General features: G+C 40.2%; 1 protein-coding gene across 36 annotated transcripts in view; it reads right to left on the minus strand.

The window, feature by feature from the left end:
* PLAGL1 (PLAG1 like zinc finger 1) overlaps positions 1-21,573 on the minus strand; it is a 113,390-nt gene that overhangs the window by 13,505 nt on the left and 78,312 nt on the right. For 5 of the 36 annotated variants that reach the window (XM_025382534.1, XM_025382524.1, XM_025382507.1 and 2 more), the window contains 4 exons: positions 12,874-12,945; positions 10,133-10,173; positions 8,713-8,744; positions 4,407-4,480 (listed from right to left, as the gene is read on the minus strand). Coding sequence is in view for 1 of the 36 variants with exons in the window: in XM_025382523.1 (XP_025238308.1) it covers positions 4,411-4,427 (17 nt within the window). In the remaining 35 variants the exon portion in view is untranslated. Of the gene's footprint in view, positions 1-4,406; positions 4,519-8,712; positions 9,784-9,824; positions 10,261-12,873; positions 12,946-21,573 lie in introns of those variants that run through there. The other 31 variants (XM_025382518.1, XM_025382536.1, XM_025382511.1 and 28 more) reach the window with 16 other exon arrangements.

Genomic DNA, 21,573 nt, shown 5'->3' on the forward strand with positions numbered 1-21,573 from the left:
TGGAGCACCTGCTCTTCCTTCCCCTAGCACAAGTGCTCGCTATGGAGAGTGTATGAAAGTGGGGGAGTATTCTGACACAGGGTGAATGTCCCCTCTCTCAGGCCAGGAGGATGGAGGAGTCTTCCCTGGGAAGCTGACGAGCCCAAGAGAAAAGAGCAAACCATAAGGACAAAGGGGGTTCCTCCAGGGGTCGCCACCTTACCCTACACAAGGCTCCAGCTGACAAGCCCCACCTAAGTATACAAAGCTCCCATCAGCTCTTTACTGGTTCGACTCACAAATTAGTAGGCCAAGAATCACCAGAAATCAGAGGAAGGCACTTAATAGGGAAAACGGACACAAAAACTAACGGGGAAAAAAAGACTATGGAGGGAAGGCAAACTTCAAAAAAAGAATCATTAATATCCTAGAGAGAACAGAGGTCCTTAAAAGAAGAGCAGGATATTATTTTTTAAAGAGAACACCACCAACAAAAAGGCAGTGGCAGTGCAAGACCCCAGGGGCTGGGACAGGCATTTGAGTCAAACTTTCAAGGGGAACACTTGAGAACCCAGAGAGCATCTGAGAGTCAACACCATGAAGCAACCTGTTATAACTCAGCTAATATAATCCAGTGACTAACATTCATTGACGAAATGGTTAAAATATGTATCATTACACCAAAAAACATGAAAGGAGAGGGGATGATTTTTAAGGCTAGCCCCTGATTGCATCTACATGGAGATGGAGTGAGGTGGTAGAGGTAGGTAGAGGATGCCAATAAAACGTTCAAGAGGGAAGGGATGACTCCGATGAGCAGGGAGCTGGAATCTGACACCACAGAAGTGCTTCATCTCTCACAGATCTGGGGCCACTTCCACCACTGGCCTTCCTCATCCGTACAGCATGGAAGCAAGGGGCTGGGACAGCCAGGATCCCCATAAAAGGGCCAAAGGCCTTTTTCCAGATGGGTCATCCAGTATAGTACCCACCAGGGGGCAAAGAGGAAAAGAAATACTGTTGCAGACTCTTGGATCTTTAACACGCCTCCTCACCTCTCCCTACCATATGCATTGTATTTTTAAATAGAAACATCACACACACACAAAAAAAAATACACAAATGTCTACAAGTAAGTAAAATAGATGTGTGCATTGAGAAAGGCAAGGGTTAAGCCCAGGCCTGGTTCTCAAGCTGAGATGGGACTGCCTTGTTTGAAGAGGACTATTTATTAAAGAAGACTCTCAGTAGCCTGGTGGGGGGTGAGGGGTGGAGAGCAAGTCCCAAAATCCAGACAAGAGCCTTTGGTATTAGGGGAAGATTTTCTAATCATTATAGTCAGGAACGGGGATCATTCCTTTATGACAGCTGAAAATATATCCCCCTCCTCCCTCCCTAGAAACCCTTGAGTCTCACCTTTAGGCCCTTTTAGGGTCTACTTCTATAGCTGATGGCGGTGATCTCTTTTCCTGGGACTCTAAGTATAGGACATGGAGGAACTGCAGCTCTAATTAGCAGCAGGACCTATTATTTTTCCAATAAGGTTACCATTCAAGGGAAAGAAAAGCCTGTTTCTTTCTCAGGAAGTATGTGAAAATATAGGCTCACATTGAGAAGAGAAATGTGAAAAGCATATTAGTTACATTGACCATGGGATGCCTGGTTTGTGCGTTAAAATGACCTGAATGACCTTGAAGGATCTGAGATCTAGAAAGGATGCTCAAGACTTGGGTGGACTGTTTGATCCTAAAATAACATATCACTAAATAAACAGAAAAAGGCCTTGAAGTGCAGATAACTACATGGCAGTGGGGCATCTTGACAGTGGAATTATAGATGACCTCATTTTTTTTTTTTTGAATATCTGCACTTTCTAAAGTTTGATAATGACTATTTAGGCTGAGTCTAGGAGTATACCAGGGAGGAGGTATATTGCAGATGCAGAGGGGAGAATAGAGAAGAAGAGCTCGGAGTCAGGAGCAGTATGGGGCATTGTGGAACATGTGGTGCAGACTGGCTGGGATCAACAGGAGAAGGGCCCGTGTCAGAAAACCAATAACAGGGATAGCGCACCTGGCAGGGGACATTGGGTTTATCCTATAGGGAACTGGGAGCCAGTGAAAGTGAGGATGTCCCATCTACAGATGAATTGCAGAGAGGAAAATGTTACATATAATCACTTATCCTTCCCACATGGTAATTCAGTTACCTGGAGAGAACAGCCGATTGAAAGGTACTATTCTGAAATGCTAACTGGTTCTTTTTACATGAGATGAACCCAAGACCAAATCGGATTACCCTAGACACAAATGTGATGGACAGTTTTAAAGTAACATGCAGTATTTTTTTCAAGCTCGATGTAGAACTATCCAGAACTTACAGTAAACTGTGTACATGCATGGTTATGTGAGAAAAGTGAAGCTGCTGCACCTGTTCCAAAGCTCACTCCGCTTCCTCCAGAAGCATGCCCGTCTGCCTCTCGGGACACAGGCCATATTTTATTAGACACAATTATTGCCAGAAGCTTGAGAATTTTCTCTTTGCCTTTCCATGTCATGTCCAATAAATTCAAAGGATGCAAAGCAAATTGTTCATCCAGGAATACTTAATTTGAGAAATAAAAATATTTATCACTAGTCCTTTAAGATTATCCTGGTTCTTGATTTTTTCTTTTTAAACTGATTGACATTTCATCGGGTTTCCATTTTAAAAGAAAATGGCACTGAAGGGACAAGGCAAGTTTTCCAAGCGACAACACTGGCTTTTCTGAAAGGGGAAAGGAATGTTAAGGAAATGGGGGAGAAAGCTTAAAAAGAGTGGAACACTAGCAAGCAGGGCCTCTTCTCCTTTTCACCTTAAGTCTTTTTTCTCTCCCATTCACAGCTTTAGGTCCTTTGTTTGTTTAACAAACCATTACAATCATACCCAGTTCACTGGGGGAGGAATGTGAACTCTCTGAGTAGCTGTCCTTGCAATCCACATGTGTGGTCCATCTCCCGGCTCATCCGCAGGCAGGCAGCTTTCATGTGCTGCTCTGCGCTCCCCATCGCCCTGGAGGCCAGCACCTTGCTCACAATAAGCCTCAATTTCCCACCGCCGCCTGCTCGCAGCTCCTCCCCAGCAGCCGAGAGCAGTGTCTCAAGTGGCTCTTCCTCCCCTGCTTGCCTTGCAATCATACTGTCCACCCTGCTTTGGCTGCCCCCCTTCAGCTCCTGAGACAGACAAGGCCTGCTGTGTTAGCCACCCCCCACCTCTTCGCAGCCCATGGACTCGCCACTGAATACTGGACAGACACATTCCAAGATCTTCCTGGCTAGCACTCCTAGTCTTCTAATGTCAGGCGCACTGTAAACAGAAGATACAGTCAAGACTCTCCCCCACTTCACCCCAACTCCCAGCCCTAACTAGAACTGCTAGTGCCTCTCTCAGGTCCTAGTAGATATGTTGGCCCTGTTGGGATTAATTTCAATTTCTTGGTCAATAAATCAAAATATTTAGTGACAATATTGTATTTCAGTAGGAGTCAGAATACTATTTAATAAACTATTTCAGTTGAGCTCATAAAGCTTTCTCATGCTATTCTAATAATTCCCTTCTCACAGCCCTAAGAAATAGGTAGAAAAGCATCATTGTCCCCATTTGACAAATGAGGAAACTGAGGCTCAGAGGATTTAAGTTTACTGCCCATAAGCATGGACTAATGAGATACTGCAAGTAATACACTATCCCAAGCAAAGCGCCTAGCACAGAGTGAGTGCCCCAAAGGCATTAGCTTCCATTAATATCATTATTGGATGATAATGATGATGAACAGAGGTTGCTCTCAGGTGTTCTGAACTAAGCCAAGTGCTCTTTCAACTTATGCTTTGCCATCCCTTCTAGCCACGCTGTCTACATGAGCAGTGAAGTTCAGCAACAGCTTTTACAACAGTATTTTCAAATAAAGCCTCAGGAAGTATGACTGGATTGCCTCGTGTGGCTGGGATGTGACCAGCATCTTTCCCAGGCTTATCTTTCAGTCTACATCTGCCACAAAGAGAGGACAACCTCTTACAAATCCTATGTACACAAGTTAGGAGTGATGGCAGGGGCAGCTTTCTTCTTTTGAACTGACGGGGTTGTCAGCAGAAAATTCCATAGATCTATGTGTATCACTAGGCTGTGGATGTGGGACAGCAGAGGTCATGAAAAGTTGCTAACTGCATCATCAAATTCCCTGAAACGCATGTGCACTGAGCTTTAAAAACTGAAAGGGCTAAAAGAACCCTGTTCTCGGGTATTTTGCAGTTTGTGGAGGAAATGTGTTTATTTTCTGCTAGAACCTTTTTGAAGTACCCTGAACCTCCAGCATGTTCTTGCCTATGATGTGTTTCCAAGCAATCATTAATAAACATGCCCAACTAGAAATAATCTTAAAACATGCGCACCTACTGAGTGACAGGAAACATCTGCTGCGAGGCAGGGACTGAGTCCTCCCAGAAGTTTGTCTGAAGATTCAAACCTGTGAGAAAAGACCTTGTACATCGTCAGGGAATGAAGCTAGGAAAACATTCCTCCATTATGCTACCCCCGAGCTTCACTTCTAGAGCACACACACGACTGGCGACGTGCAGAGGAGATTTTCTAGTGTGTTTTCATGCATTTTAATAGATGATCTTTAAGCACTTATATCCTTTGTCCTACTTGCAACTGGATTAAGAAAAACTCTCAACTTTTCCCCTGCTTTCTGCAAGTGGAACAAAAAGAACACATGAAATTGCTTACATAAAATATTCAAAAGAGCACTCAGAGGAAATGGTATTTTTTTAAACCAACAGTATTAAAATACCATAAAACAGGTATGCAAATCTATGCAATAACAGAACCTAAAACAAATTCTGAATTGAAAGAAAGTCAGCAAATAACCAGTTGGCACTCAACAAAGGGGCTTCATATAAATAAAGATTTATCAAATTTGCAGTGCAAGAAGGTTGAAGTCTCCACATTGAATATTTAATTAAATGGTTACTAAACCTGGCTATGCATTAGAATCAGCAAGGAAAACTTTTAAAAATACAGATTCCTGGGTGGCCACAGGGCAAATCAGTGCAGACTAAAACAGCATCACTGGGACCCCAGGAATTTATGTTTTTACCAAATCTACAGAAGCCAAGTCTACAGCCAGCTTTGTGCCACTGAACCCTGATGAGCATTTGGAAACCAGCATTTCTGTTCACCAAGTAATTATCAAACTTGGTTCTTCCTACCAAGACTATTCCAATCAATTGCTCCTCTTACAGGAAAGCTTTTCAGGATTTTCTTAACTAGTACAAAGGCAAATCTGTTATGGAACGAAGCCAATTAATATCTCACCTAAGTGATTTATTCACTTGCCTATTTTCTTCTGTGAATTTGATCAAAAAGGCTATGTCCATTTATTTTGTATGATAACATCCTTTGAAGTTAAAAATGGAAAAATCAAGGCCATTTTTGGACAACTGTTTTAAAAATAATGCATCACAATACAGGAAAAAACTGGAGGTGAGCAGGTTATTTGTCTGAGTCATTTAGGGAAATTGTTTCCAACGTATTCCTTGTTTTGCTTGTATAAACACTTTACAAATCATCTTCATGGTCCATCTCTTTTCTCAAAATGCTCAACATTTATTGTGGTGGTTTAATTGGGTGGTCTCCAAAGGCTTGTATAAAAATTTTTTTGAAAGAGCTTTAAAAAGACATTAAAGCAAAAGAGTAAAATTCTTCCAGATGATTCTTCCTTTGCGCCTACCCATCTCACAAACGAACAATACCAATTTATGTATTCAAAGAGGCAGGGGTTCTTCTGCTTCCCAGGAAAGGGTGCACATAACGTGAGGTACGCAAACCAGGCAGTGAAGTAGCTTAGCTTCATTGTGAAAATATTCAAATTATCACAAAAAGAAAGCGATTCCTTTCTGAATTCAACAATACTCCTTGGCCTCCAAGGGCTCACACAGGAGCTTATTCTTAAGCTGTTCAATGTAAGCAGCACTCGTGAAAGAGGAGAACTCTGGCAGGGAGGAGATCAAGTCCCTCAGCTTTTCCCACCTGCCATCTCTGCGCCAGTCTAATGCTTAAATAGTTAACAATACAACAGAGAGCCCGAGGCAGGCCCGACCTGGGGGGAAAATCATGTGCAGTATATGACGATTTAATAAAGCAGAGAAGAGACAGGAAAAATAACACATCTTAGTTTGACAGGATGCTACTTGCAGACTGATTTTCAGGTCAGAATTTAATTTCTAAAGCAGAGGGAAAAAAGGGTTTTCATAACGTCAATTTTTCTTTTTTAAGTATGTGGTTAAAAATGACCCTATAAAATTAAACAATCCTACAGATAAATGTTTCCGAGTTCCAGAGTAACAAGAAGAATCACATTTTTCTAGGAGTGAAGACTGGCAGATGCTAAACAGATTAGTTAATTGTTTCAAATGAAGGGGGAAATATTTTTTGGTAAGTTTATTCGTTGATGACAAAAACCAAAGTTTCACAGATCTAGGGTTTATGAGTTCCAGGATGTGTTTTTGCTGTCACAGTATGTTTTTCTAGGCATTTGCTTCTGAGAACAGCATTTAAGAACATGTCTTTTTCTCTCTTAATGAACTGGTTTAGCCGCCTGCTGGGCATTCACTGAAACCCACATTGAACAAAGGGATTTCCTTCCAGTTTCAGCTCATTCACTTCTAGCGACTCCTGATTTTACTTAAGCAAATTCTCCAAACTGACTTTTTTATTTCTAATGATTTGAGTGGGAAAGAATTGGGCAACCCTCAAACACTGGGAAGTCTGCCCTGGTTCTCAGTGAAAGAATCCTCTAGACTGACCATGTACAAGGTTTGTTTTTGTAAAGTCTCTCGAATGTGTTTTAGTTTCCAGATGGAAAGGAGCCCACCCGGTTTGGTGGATTACAGACAACTAAATTTTATTTCAGCAAGACGGATCATGGTGAACAATGAGACTATATCTTTGAAATGAAGACCCTGAGTGGGATATTCAGATTCACCTCCAAGCAATGATGTCATTTTAAAGGTGACACTGAGGGGCATGATATTAAGGGGTCACTCGACGTTGGAACAGATTTGTGGGCCTGGCAGCTGGTCTTCTACCTTCTCCCATTATACATGATCTCCCTGGGGGACCCCATGCATAACCCAAGGTTACAATTACTCCTTGAAGTCAGAAGCCTCCCAAATCTCTATCTTCAATCCCGAACTTTCTTTCAAATTCCAGACTAATACATCTACCTCCCTCCTGCAACTCTTGGATACCTTGCAGTGCCCCTTCAAGGTCACATGGTGGGCTTCAAACGTTAACCCGCAGACTTGCTCCTCCTCCAGCACTGCCTGTTCTAATGGCACCGTTATGCAATAGCCATCAGGGCTCCCGGATCCTCACCAGGTGATGGCTACTGTTTTACGAACTTTACTTAATACCCTTAACAACCACATGAGTAAGTAGCATTAACCCTATTTGACTAATGGGGAAACTAAATCTTAGAAGTTGTGCTGATTTGCCCATGATCCTACAGCCAGCAAGCAGTTAAGCTGGGCTGTGAATCCAGGGTGCATGTCAAAAGTCTACCTCTTCCCATGTCACTTTCCAGCCTCTCCAAACTTAGAAGCTCTGCAGTCTAGATTGTTCTCAGAGATTAAGCTTTACAACCTTATTGTCTCTCAAATCTGTTTCCTTCTCTTAATTCCCATAGCTACCTACTGTTCGAGTGATGTTTTGCCTTTATTAGGGCCTCCAAATTGGGATAGCACGACAACTTTGGAATTTTACTTTGTTTGAATTCCCAGTGATTTTCCTTTCTAGCTCATTTAAAACAGGTGGCAGCCTTTGTAATCCCTTGTATTTTCATCCAGCTGAAGACAGAAGCATCCTGAAGAAGTCTGTCTTTGTTAACAATATCTAAACCTAGAGAAGAAATTCTGCTGGACTTCTGGGAGGGGAGAAGGAGAAGCAGAGGAGAAGCTGCCAAAATGACACTCTCCCTACCATCTCCCCATGGCCAACCCCCCCATCCCAGGGCCTGATAAGGAGATATGTCAGCCCCCAGCAAGAGAGGCCCTTGCACCCCTCTGTTCCCTAAGGCAATGAGTAAAATCCTTGAGAAGACAGCTACATGAAGAGTGTGCCTCGGGAGGCCAGAGCTGAGGCAGGAGGTTTCCAGCCCTCACTGGCGACCCTGAGGCAGACAGCTACAAGGATTCAATAAATCACTACTTTGATAATCTGAAGGTCAGAGGTGGGTTCCTCATCTTCCAGAGGCCATGAAAATCTCCAGGTCCTAGGACACACTCCATGGGGGAAGGGCAAGCACCTAAAACTTACTGACATGAAATTTCCTCTAGGTTGGCAGAATGCGAACTGGAGTCCGTTTTCATTATGGTGAATGAAAACAGTAATGCTCCTTGCATACTTGATGATCTGAGGTGAAATGCAGGCTTGTGGGGTGCCTCAATAAAGTGCAGAATCTTAGAACAGCACATATCTGTGCTATAGACTAGCTGCAACTGCTGGAACTGGAGCTGATCTAGTTTTCAAAAAAAGCCACCGCTCGATTAGAGAGACGAGCACGGACTCTGCTTAGGCTCTGGTGACCTAGGGCAGAGGGGTGGGGTGGCGGGGAGGGCAGCAGGCTTATGCTTTAAAACCCTGAGGCAGATAGAGAAGGAAGGAAGGAAACAAGGGCAGATGTTAGAGTATACTCACAAGATTAACTCCTCTGATTCCTATGCAAATACCTAGAAAGGGAGAGACACACAAAGTTATCTTTAAGGTCTTTATCATCAGCTCTGAATTGCTAAAATAAACAAAAACACCCAAGTAGCGGGGGGAGGGGGGGGAGAGGGGGAACGGAAGTCTACTTGGAAGAGGAAAGAAAGCAGCTGGTGCTGCTGAAGTCATGAGATCCAGGACACCCCTGTTTCCCAAGCCTGGACGTGCCTCCCAGCGTAGCATGCTGGCACGGAGCGGGAGGGATGATTTCCATAAGATGGAAATGATTGCGTGCTGGAAAATGAGGTGCTTTAGGGGAGAGAAGATTCCTAACCCAGAGGAAAGGATATAAATCTTTAATATGTCACATTTGTTGACTGTAAGATGTTGCAGTAATGGTCGGTACTTGCAGCACCAATTGGGCACGTCTAAGGGGTCCGGGCTTTGAAATCAGTCATGTTATCCAAACAAATTCCACTTGAGCTCCATGGCTGAATGTCTGAGACCTTCAGAAGAAGCTTATAAAGGCCCTGGTGGAAACTGAAGAGGATTTTAGATACGCCAAAGATGTGCTGGCCATTACACAGAGGCTAGAACTTTTAGTGGCGAGAGCTCTGGCTGGGAGAACCTCACATTCCTAAGAATCAGCAACCGGGGACCCCATTTTCCTGCCAAGTAGGCACACTATTAAATCTGATGGGCATGTCCAGGGGAAAGATGACCTGGGAAAGGAGTTGCTCGGGGAGCAAGTGCCCTGTCGCAGAGGCAGAGATTGCCAAGATGGTCTGCTAGGGATTGAGGCACAAAGCCCCCTCTATCTACTTTAGTTATAAGGAGGTGGGAATGCTGTGTTAAATTGTACCCAAGAAGATAACTCATAAGGCAAGGAACATGGAAACTAGGGTGTGTTGGGCAAGTAAGCAGAGGTTGCTTGCTTTACTGAAAGTGGGGCTGTTCTGGTCTCTCAAGGGTCTAGCCTTGGTTGGCACATGCTTCCCTTGTCACACCAGACAGGTGAGACCAAGAAGGGAAGACAGAAAGAGACAGTCAGTGAACACCTGCATGGCCCAGCCCCAACCCCACCACTTAACATGGCAACTACGTACAGGAGGCTACTTTCCAATCTGTGGTGCCCAGAAACTTGGCAGGGATAGGGGGTTTGCATGGGGAGGGATGCTAGAGAGTGGAGAACAAGCTCACTCTATTGTCCCAAACTCAATTTTCGTGTGGCTTCCTTTAAACAAGCCACAAGCTCAATGTGTCAGGTCAGTGGAGAGAGAGATTTCTGCATGCTAGAGGCAGATCCATATTGCTTCCCCAGTCTCTCTGTTTTTGGATGGTTCCCCTTCATTCTAATCACAATGCTGCTGCCAAGGTGATTCTTCTAACATGCAGATATTTTCCTGTCACTTGCCTGTTTGGAATTCTTCAATGGTCCCCTTAGGTTTCTGTCGACTGCAACGAAAAGTCTTGTCTAATCAGAACCACTGAAAGCTTTTAATCAAGAGAGCAATATGTTCAGGCTTGTGTTATAGAAAGAAACTGAGAGAGCAGACATACAGATTATCCTCCTGGATTTATCAGTTATATACATTAAAATGGCCAAACAGTAATTCACATAGCAAAACAAACAAAAAACCCAACTGTGCACACACACATACACACGCACAAGTGCAATAACTGAACTCTGAAGTTCAGTATACAGCTGTTCACAAAGCATTCTAAATCTTCCCTGACTCAGAACAACATCTTCGTGCACTCTGATTTGAATATGTGGTGCAAATGAGAACCATTTTAGGGAAACAACATAAGATGACTATGATCTTAAGGTGGTTTCAATTTACATGGTGATTGTGAGTTTTATGAACCACTTCTAATTCCTACTCCTGGAACAAAAAGTGAAAAATTACCTTGGTAAACGCCACATCATGGATCAATTAAGTTATTCCCCAAATAAAGTATCCTTTGTTATAGTATAAGCCTGCATAATTTCTAGCATTTTAAACATTGATAGAGAAATGTACTTTTTTTCTAATTTTAATGTTTAACACTCCTATGTTATGATCCCCAACTCCCTTCATCCCACCACTGATTTCATTTTAACTTTTGTTTGTTCATGGAGGGAAGTAAGGAAATTTTAATGATATTCCTTAGATAATACATTTTCTTACCTAAAAGTAGTACAATAATGAGTTTTATTCTACCTCAGTCCACTATGCGGCATGCACACTCTACTTAATACTAGGTTGTGTTCCTACAGTTAGTTAAAAAAACCAACTAGCTGGTAGAAAGACGGTGTGGTCTAGTGTACAGGAAACTGGCTTTGGAGTTGGATGGATCTAAGTTCGAATGCTGGCTCTGCTACTTGGAAGGTGTGTAACCTTAGGTAAGTTGCATAACTTCTCTAAGCCTCAGTCTCCGTCACCATAAAATGGGTATATCTATATATCTTGCAGAGCTGCTCTACAATTATGCATAACACATGTATATTTAGAGGCACAATGACTGGTACCGAGTCCAAAGTACATGTACGAAGTAGATGTGGCCTGTGAATAAAAAGTGTTAGGGCTGATTTTACACGATGGGTAAGCTCACAACTAGGAAACATGAATAACTTTTTTTGGAGTAACATATATATATAATAGAAAGTCAGAGTATACATAATGGATTCGCTTCAATCATGTTTCTTTAATGTGGATCATCATGACACAATTCCATCTCCTGGCATGTGTTTATAAAATAAATTTCTACTATCCCTGTGCTTTCACATTTTCTCACATATTTGAGAAATTCCTAGATTCTTAAGCAGTGTAATCCTATTTACTGAGATTTTAATGGCAATATCATGTTTAACTAGAGAAAACAGTTACAAATGGGCCTGGCATGAACTGGTCCTACAGGTGCCATAAAGTTACCCAAATGGTATAATGAAGTGATTGAGGGCGTTTGGGGATTTTGCTACATTTTTTTCCTTCTGAACATATTGGTGGGGGTAGTGGACTAGTTTTAATTAGAATCGTTTGGAGAACAGGGATCCAAACACACGACCTAATATTCTCCTAGTTAGCCTTCCGCCTGAGGCAGCTGTGGACAGCCTTCCTAGAAGTCAGCCTCACGATAAAGAATAGAGCGAGAAGTGGTTTATCTAGTGGGAGGTTTGTGGGGGGAATCGAATGTAAGATGGGATATAAGAAAACTTACAAAGACAACTGGAATTTTTTAAAAATACACCATTATGACCTTCAAGGACATTTTGCAAAGAAAAAAAAAAAGTCTGGAGAGAGGCCAAGAGTTATGGTTAAGCAACAGCACTGCAGCTGCAAAACAAGTGAGGGCTGCTTTAGGGTGACATGGCCTTGAACCTAGAATTAATGTATATGACAGGGAAAAACAACAACCATGTTAGATATGAAATTTAAGGCTGGGATTTGGAATCATTATCTTGAAATAGGCGGTTAAAACAAATCCTAATCTTTACATGAGTGGTAGAAAATAAGAAATAAAAGCTTCTGACATATAATGGGCCCCTGGCAACCATGAATTCCCTCAAATAAACACTGGATTGAGCGACATAACCTATTTTATAACTCTAGAAAATTTGGCAAGCTGAGAATCATCTCACATTATGATTTTAGAAGAGTGGTTTAGAGACTCTGAATTGTAACATACGTTACGTTCTGGATATCTGATTCTAAATGGTGGACCCTATCTCAGTTTTTTTTCCTAATATTTCCTTAAGATAAAACCATTTAAAAACGCCTTTTTAAAATATAACAGAAAGAGAACAAGAAGTTTCTAGTGAGCAAGTCATGATAAGTGAAAATCAACTGTACAATGCCCATGATTTCTAATTTAAGACAAATAAATAGCAATGATCATTCTTAGCGTGTCCTCTTGATTTTTTTAGAGTGAAAAACAGGCTTTCATTTAAGACCACATCTTAATCCGCCAACCTTATTTTCCCCTCAAAGCCTGAAGTTCCTCAAATGTAAATTCTCTCACAGAGTCTCTTCTGGGACATAAGCCCCTCTCCTGTGGAGGAGGCCAGGGCTCTGGTTTGTGCTGCAATGCGAGGAGAGAATGAGAACAGAGCCATGACTGATGGCGGGAGTGCTGGGGGACAGGAGTTGGAGGGTTCGGCACAGACATATTTACCTTTCTAAGTGAGGTACAGATGAGTTTCAGATGTGACACGAGACAGAAGCCACATTAGACGTGACAGCAATCCTAAAGAAAAAAACAATATCAAAAGTTTTTTTTTTTTTAAAAAGCATCAAGAAAAAAACACATTGGTACTATGAATACTGAAATTTACCTAATCAGAATATGAGTTCAAGGATACCAGGGGTCAAAAATCTCTCTCCATCAATATGCTATGCTATAATGCCATATCCAAGCATTCCAGAGGCACACATTTAATTCCTTAAGGGATCTTTAGTTTTAGAGAGGCTATACAGTGATGTGGTTAAGACCACAGTATGGTGCCAGAAAGCTTAGATTCCAATCTTGGTGCCACCTGGAGCCACTTAGAGACCTCATGCAATTGGTTTTCTCTCTCTACCTCAGCTTCCTCTCCTGTAAAATGGCAATAATGATTACACCCACATCACAAGACCCTTTTGAGAATTAAATAAGCTAATTTGAGATAAATGCTTGACACTGTCTGGTAAGCAGGGAGTATTCATGTATTTGTATTTATTTTTCAGAGACCCCACGTAAAAATACCTCACAGCTTCAAGCAGAAATTACAAGATAATCATGGCTGGGCACAGTGGCTCACGCCTGTAATCCCAGCATTTTGAGAGGCCAAGGCAGGAGGATTGCTTGAGGGCAGAAGTTTGAGACCAGCCTGGGCCACATAACAGGACTCAGTCTCTACCAAAAAAAATTTTTAAAGATAATCAGAACCTTTTTAAGAGTGTCAACTAACCTTTTTAAGAGTGTCAACTAAGAAGAACACTATTCCTTTGGGTAAGGGAAACAAGAACCTCAGCAGGGATGAGGGTGAAGAGGGGGAGGGAAGTAAACGCCACTAAAGACAAAATATGGGGGAAAAAAACACCCCACTTTGGCTTGACTTCAATTTTTTTAAAAAGTCAAGACCACTATTATCAGCAGAGGCCTGGAGACAAGAATTTGCTGTGCAGACCCAATCATTCACCTTGAGATAAGGAAAAGGACAGAAACTGGACAGCAAATGATGAGAGGGCAGCAGCAAAATGTTTACAGACTAAAAAGAGATGGAAATATAGCTTTCAGTGAAAATAATGAAGACAGGAAATAGATCAATAACTTAAACCCATCAACCCTCACCTCCACAGATATAAATTCATTACTGATTAGCAGTGTAATCCAATTGGATGAATACTTGAGCACCAACCCTAAGTAACCTCCTTCTCTAAGTAGCCCACATTTATGCCTTGAACAAAAAGGCTGCTGTTGTATGTGTTTTTAAAATAACAAAACGATATGAATTTGAATCTTACTAATGCAAAAGGCATAAACTTTTAGGTATAAGCTGAGTTGGGGTTTTTCCTCCTGAATTGAGGTTTTTCTTTCAGAAAAATGTCTCACTAAAGGAGACAATACGTAATGTTGCAAAGTAAACATTTAAACTACTTAAAATGTACTAAGTATTTTAACAACCTCATTAATATACAAATGATTAATTACAAATGATTAGGTATCTAATTATTACAGATGATCTTTATAATAGTCATATCTGATCTTATACAACTGACACATTAATTTTAAATAGTTCTGTATTTCAGAATAGCTTTCTTGCAACTAAATCTAGTGGTAAGGAGGATATCTTGTTTTCAACGACTAGATACATGTTTATTAGGGCTGCTTTATTTGGTCAGTCTGGGTGGACGGGAAACTGTCTAAGAGGGAAATATCTGGTATTTTTCTACTAGGAAGTTAGCTTACATAGATTAACACACATGTAAACAAACAGACATAACATATGTCCATTCCCAAACTTATTTTGAGGGTTTGACTCTTAAGTTACTTGAAATTATTCTTCTGGGATATTACAGCAGTCTTCAGTCTAAAGAAAAAGGCTCTTTTCTGAAGAATCACATAGTTGAAGTTATCTGATTCTACAAGCAGAGCAAGAACAAAATTTTTAACTGCAGTTACTTCCCTGTCCTGTCTGTAGTTCTTTTTTTATTAATGTAGACAAAGATATGCCTCACTGCTGCAAGCTGAAACATCAAATGGAAAAGATGCAGTTTGATTTCCTACATTCCCTCCACTCTCTGCCTCTCCCTACTTCGGTATAAGTCACACAAAATTACTTCCAGAAACTAGGAGGATTGAGCAGCCAAGTTATGAAGCCTAAAGTGCTATGCTTAATGCTTTTTTTTTTTTTTTAATCTTCAAGTTAATACTTATCAGGGTGACAGTCTACCAATGATCAAAGTCATGGTAATTTTTCTGTTTCATGAGAAATCTAAAATCTCAGAATCACAACCCGCTGACTCGATCTTATTTGTAACAACCCACATAAGTGCCTCTTCCTCTAGGAGATTCCTCCTGCAATTCACAAATGTGAATTTCACCTCTACTATTAATCAAAACAGAAGTGCAAATAAGTTTCTTTAAAAATAATCTTGGTAGTGAACATAAAACAAAAATAACATGGAGAGTAAAGTATTAGCCCGTTCCTGTACTTGTCTGCTTACTTACTCCCTCCTACAACACTTTCTAAAAATTTCCATTTGATTTTAAGACGTTATTTTCCCAAAAAATGTTGACAATAATTTCCCACTTCAAGCTCTGGCTTTAAAAAGAAATAGGTTATAAGTTGAGAATAGCTAAAAAAAATTGGGTTCATCCTAGGGTTCTGTGACATCAGACTAGTCAGTGCTTTAGAATCAAAATTTCCCTTAGACTTTTCACTAAGAAGCAAAGCTGTTTGTTTGCTTTATCTGATAAGGAATTCAAAACATGCAGTGGTAGTAAATCTGGTTAAAGAAATTGTCAAGGGATGTTTTGAGTTTTGCCATTATTTAACATTACATCATAGAATTAAATCATGTAAAATGGCAGCCTTATCCATCTCAATCACTAAATTTGGTCAAGTGAAAGTCTACAAAATTCTAAATGAAAAGCTTTTTCATCTTCTTAATGGAAATATCTAAACATTACATTGAGGTTTATTTTTAGGAAAGAATAACAGAGAAGAGAGCTTGGATCTGAAAAAGAAAAATGCCACACACTGGTGATGCTTCCTTCTAGAGGCTGTGAACTGCCTGACAAACTTGCTAAAGCAAAAAAGGGCGTAATAGTTCTCCACAGAGGAAGAATTTTAAAAAGCAGTAGCAACAATCAGGTAACAACAGACCAATCAGGTCTTCCCAAAATTTAGTATTTGCAGTTGAAACTGGGATAAATAATTACTTTCTAAGGAATGTAGAGAGAGCCAGCAATCCCCATTCATTCAGCCCGCATTTACTGAGCCAAGAGCTCTGCTAGGCTTGAGATATAAAAATGAATACAACACAGCTGCTTTACTTCCAGCTAAAAGAATACACCTAAATAAAGAGCTACAGGGCCATGTGTTAAGTGCTATAATAGAGGTGTACACAAAGGGCTGGGGGCCAAAGGAAGAAGCCATAAATTCTTCCTGGGAAATCAAGCAAGTGAGGGGAGATGTGAAAGAAGGTATCTCAGAGATGTTTCCTTGTGATAAACTCAAGACTTTTTCTTTAGTGTGTACTATAAAGGTGGTAATTTTAAGACTTATCAACTATTGCAATGTCAGGCGCTAATCTTGGTCTACAAGCCAGTTTATGTTTGATACACACTTCCAGTTACAATATCCCAGGAATATAAATATTTTAAAATAAATATATTATTGTAATAGTCCCATGCAATGCACACAATCCAGAATGGCATGAATCACTGGCTTGAGTGGAACATAGCTTCCAAGTTCAAAGATGTTGTAAAATATAATGAATGAAAGATGAATTTTAGAGTGTTTCCATATAATATCAATAATGCTTACTGTATCACTGTTTTCTTTTCTCTCAAGGCAAAAATAAAAGAATCACCTGATTATATCATGGTTAATATTTGTTTTTCTCTACTTCTGTGTTTAAAAAAAGAGGGAGGGTAGAGAATCAACTTCTACTTAACATTATTTATTATGCAGACCATATTCCTACTTATAACATAGTTGTGACAAAACCTCCATTGTTCATTACACACTAGCCCCAAACTTGAGTAATTCTAATGTAAGCATGAGAAACTCCCGTCTCCTTTGGGGTGAATTTCCCAATTCCTCTGTGTTAAATTGAGGTCTAATTTTCCCTGTGCCTGGTTTTCACAAGAAGGTCCATTCCACCCCATGTGCTCCTTTTCAGCTGTCAATAAACAGAGGCAGTGAATTCCCCACGGCTTCACAAAGCTAGTTAGGCAGAGCCATTCATTCCTTCAGGAAAACAGGGCATTGATTTCAGCGAGTTCCCAGGGAGCAGCTGCAACAAAGAGATCAAAGGCCCACCTCTCTTTCCCTCCATTGCTTTCATTAGGCCCAGCCCAGACAAACAGCGACAGGTTTCCTTGAGACAAGGAGAGGGCCCAGCAGACCACCTCATGGTTCAATTCAAATTCATCCGTTTCCTACATTCCAGTGACAGTCCAGAATGCTAACCATGACAAACCAGCACAATCACCCGGCATAATATACTGCTCGCTAGTTCATCCAAGGTCAGAGGGAGAAAACAAGCACGGGGGGAAGTCCTCTGCTTCTAGGGCCTGCTGAGCTTCAATGGCCCCCTGACATTCCATAAATAAACTTCTCCCTCTCACTCTCCCTTTCTTCCTCCATCCTACAACCCTACAAGCGACGGTCTCACTGAATAATCTGCAACTTCTTTCATGTCACCATATCCAAACTATATGGAAACTTTATTCTCAGTTGAATAGTTCGTTCTAATAGTCAGAGGAAGATGGCTATACATGCAGCCTCTATTAGTTCACTGCTGTGCTAAAGCCAGTCTGCTACACCTAGTAAGCTACTACAACGTGATGAATTCAGAGCTGCAGTTTCTAGGGTTCCCTTAGTAAGGGTTGATCTCCAGAGCTGCAGTTTCTAGGATTACCCAAGGGGTGATCTCCAGGGAAGGCAACACAACTTAAAGATGGAGTTAGTTTGCATAAATTCTGTTTGTACAACAAAAGTGTGAACAGAGATATAACAGTTTGTTTTTTTTTTAATTGGATCCAGGTAATCACCCAAACTGGTTAATCCAAGCTCCTGTGTATAAATGAGTTGTGTGTTTGTTGGGGTGAGGATGGTTGGTCAAGGGGAGAGGAGAGAGCAAGAGGGACTATGAAAGAAAATGAATTATTCTGACTGGTTTACCTACACGGAACAAATATAATTAAGAGGTTTCCAAATTCACCATTCATTTCTGAATTGCTTATTTCACACCTTCATGGAAGTCTATGACAAAATGCCTTTATTTCATTGTGCTCATTCCATTTGTCACTAATCCTGAGTACACATGGGAATCGATGGGTTAAGTTTCAAAATTGTGAAACCAAAAAGAAAATAAACATTATTGGAATGAAAGGCATGAACCCACTGGGTGAGGCAGAACACCACCTTCCCACCTGCCCACAGGCGTGAGTACTGACCTCAGTAGTGGGGTGGAGGGGAGGTCACCAGTGACCTCCAGGGCCATCTATTCACCAATTACTCACCTTGAACTGTCAAAGATGCTAGAGAGCTGAACAGCCCTCAAGGAGTAAAGACATTCCTTATATTCAAATTAGGACAGAAATGGACTTTGCATATACAGAACTCTCAACTGCACAGGAAAGGTAGCTTTGACAAAAATGGTGTGACAATTAATTAGGAACCTTAAAGCTAACTCTGGCAATGACTTGCTTTGGGCCTAGGGGACACCTTTAACCCCTCTGTCTTCCCACTCTTCCCAAATGATGACAGAAATATCTGTGAAGAATTCTTTGTGGCAGTCCAATGAAATAACCATTCCTCCAAAACTATGTATCTCGTCAAAGAAACCGGCTTATGAGTAGAACTTCCTTATATAATGATCACTCTGTAACTCAGTAGAGATTCTCTGGAAACTTGCTACATTTCTCTAAATCAAATTGTTTTTTGTAAAGCACTCAGGAAAAATACTACTGAAAGAAAGTCTATGGCAAATGACCAAAACCACTTATCAATCCATTTATGTATCTTTCAAAAGCATTTACAAAACACTGAGAAATGTTATCCACTGGATCTCCGCCTCAACCACCTGAGAGAGATGGTTTTATTAATCTATTTTTGAATGAGGGGATAATAGGCTCAAGAAAGGTAAACTGACTTGCCAAAGTCATGGAACTAATAATCTGCAGTTAAAACTTTAAATTCAAGTATTCTATCTTTGAGTCTCATGCTGTTTCCATTATACCAGCTACCATGTACTGGGGATATAATTATTCACTGAAGTTCTCTTACCAAGGCTATATTAAATAAGTCATCCTGGTTTTTGAGGCCAATGCATTGTACCACTTCCATTCAACGAGGTAGTTGCTTAAGCGTATGGACTCCGGAGTCAGATCTGTATTTAAATTTTAGTGTCACTTTGTAATAAGTTCATAAATTAAACAATTAACAATATATTTGGAACCTTAGTTTCCCTATTTGTAAAAGAGGAATAATAACCTCACAGGGTTTGTGGAGGATCAAATTAGATAACTTATATAAAGCTCCTAAAACAGTGTTGACATACAACAAAAGATCAATAATTATAGCTATTATCAATGCTGAAAATCAAAACAGTGTAAAGCTTGTTAAAAGGAAAAATTTCTTTTAAAGAAAAAGACATAAAATTTAACATCCAGTCTCTAGATTGCATGATTCCTTGCATTAAAAGTTTAGCTTTCAAATCTAGGATTTTATGGGGGGCAACTAATGAACTAAGATCAAACTATTATAAAAGAGAAAGAAACTACTATACAAAACAGAAACACTAATTGAAGTGTCGTTTTAAAATGCTAATTGAGGCAAATCCTTGCTACTATAAAGCAGCAGTGTGGTTTTTCTGCACAATTCAGCTTTACTTCTTGCCACTTAGCCATTTCAAGTAGAAATGTATTGGTAACAGGAAGATATTCACAGACTGTTACCACTTGAAGAGAAAAATACACACAGGGATATTTGTTGTCTGTAGACAGTGCTTTCATGTTTTTAAAGAACTAACACACATCTTACTTCATTGACCCTCACATTACTAAGAGAAAACAGATTAATTTTCTAGCACAAGAGAAGACTGCCAGTGGTAAACAGCAAACCTTATTTTTTATTCCTTGTCTCATTTTTCATGACACCCTATTACTGGGTGGTGGCATAGAGATGCCACAGTACAGGGTGTACAGAATACTGTGGGAAGACAGAGGCCACTAAGACTGGGAGAACCAGAAAAGGTTTTGCAGAGAAGGTGACATTTATCCAACCTTTTATCTAGTACAGACGTACTTCTGGAATATTCCTGGTCGCCCTTGAGCCTGAGATTTCTTTTTTTTGTTTGTTTTGGTGAATTCTGAATATCTCATCCAGTGATGTAGTTCTCCTTATATTGCTTTTTGTTCATTTGAAAACTTAAATGGATGCGCTCACCCCCTTTTAAAAATTTCATCCAAGGCCTTGATATTAAAGAGGCCAGGAGCTGAAGCCACTATTGTTTGACTTAATAATATTAATACGTAAGGCACCTTTTGATTCTACAGTTCTGTGACTTTTAAAATGACTGCTTGTTCTGTAATAAGTAGTAGGTATACTGCATTCTGTAAGTAGGTATATTGCATTACCTACTATACAACACATCACTTGAAATGTGCAATTTACTTCCTGTTAATATTTTAGAATATTTTCTTTATTACCATTTATATCAGAAACAGTTTAAAAGAACTCTTATGAACATCTAAAGGACTATGTCTAGCTAAAGAAACTCAGCCCAGAGTTAGTGAAGTATGACAACTGTTTCTGTCCTAAGAGCCGAGTTCCTTTTTGTAGGTAACCACCCCTAATTCTATCTTCTCTCACAACATGAAAGAAACATATTTTTTTAATGAAAGACATTCAGACGTTTGAAGATGATTATGACAATCCCTGATGAGTTATTAATTTGAGACCATTCTTCTTTTCGAACATAGGCATGTAGTGCTAAAAATTCCTCTCTGAGCCTTGCTATAAGTTGCATCTTAGTCACTTGAAAATTTGGTTTCATTTTCATTCAGTTCAAAATATTTTCTAATTTCCTTTTTGATTTTTTTAAAAAATAGGCTACTTTTTAGAGAAGTTTATGTTCACAGCAAAATTGAGCCTGTTACAGGAATTTTGCATATACTCCCTTCCCTCCCAACACACTTAGCCTCCTCCATTATCGACATCCCCCACTAGAGTGGTACATTTGTTACAACTGATAAACCTCCATTGACACATCATTATCACCCAGAATCCATGGTTTAGAGGTCACTCTTGGTGTTGTATGTTCTATGGGTTTGAAAAAATTTATGACAGTTCTCCATCATTATAACATCATACAGAGAAGTTTTGCTGATCTTTTTCCTGTCTAATTCTGCATTTTCTAAAATGTCATATAGTTGAAATTATATAGTATGCAGCCTTTTGAGACTGGCTTCTTTTACTTTAGTAATATACATTTAATTTTCTTCCATGCCTTTTCGTGGCTTGATAGCTCATTTCTTTTTCTTTTTTCTTTTTCTTTCTGAGGCAGAATCTGGCTCAGTCACCCAGGCTGGGGTGCAGTGGGGCGATCTCGGCTCACCGCAACCTCCAGCTCCCAGGTTCAAGCAATTCTCCACCTC

This window comes from Theropithecus gelada, chromosome 4, assembly GCF_003255815.1.
Source record: "Theropithecus gelada isolate Dixy chromosome 4, Tgel_1.0, whole genome shotgun sequence".
Classification (NCBI taxonomy): Eukaryota; Metazoa; Chordata; class Mammalia; order Primates; family Cercopithecidae; genus Theropithecus; species Theropithecus gelada.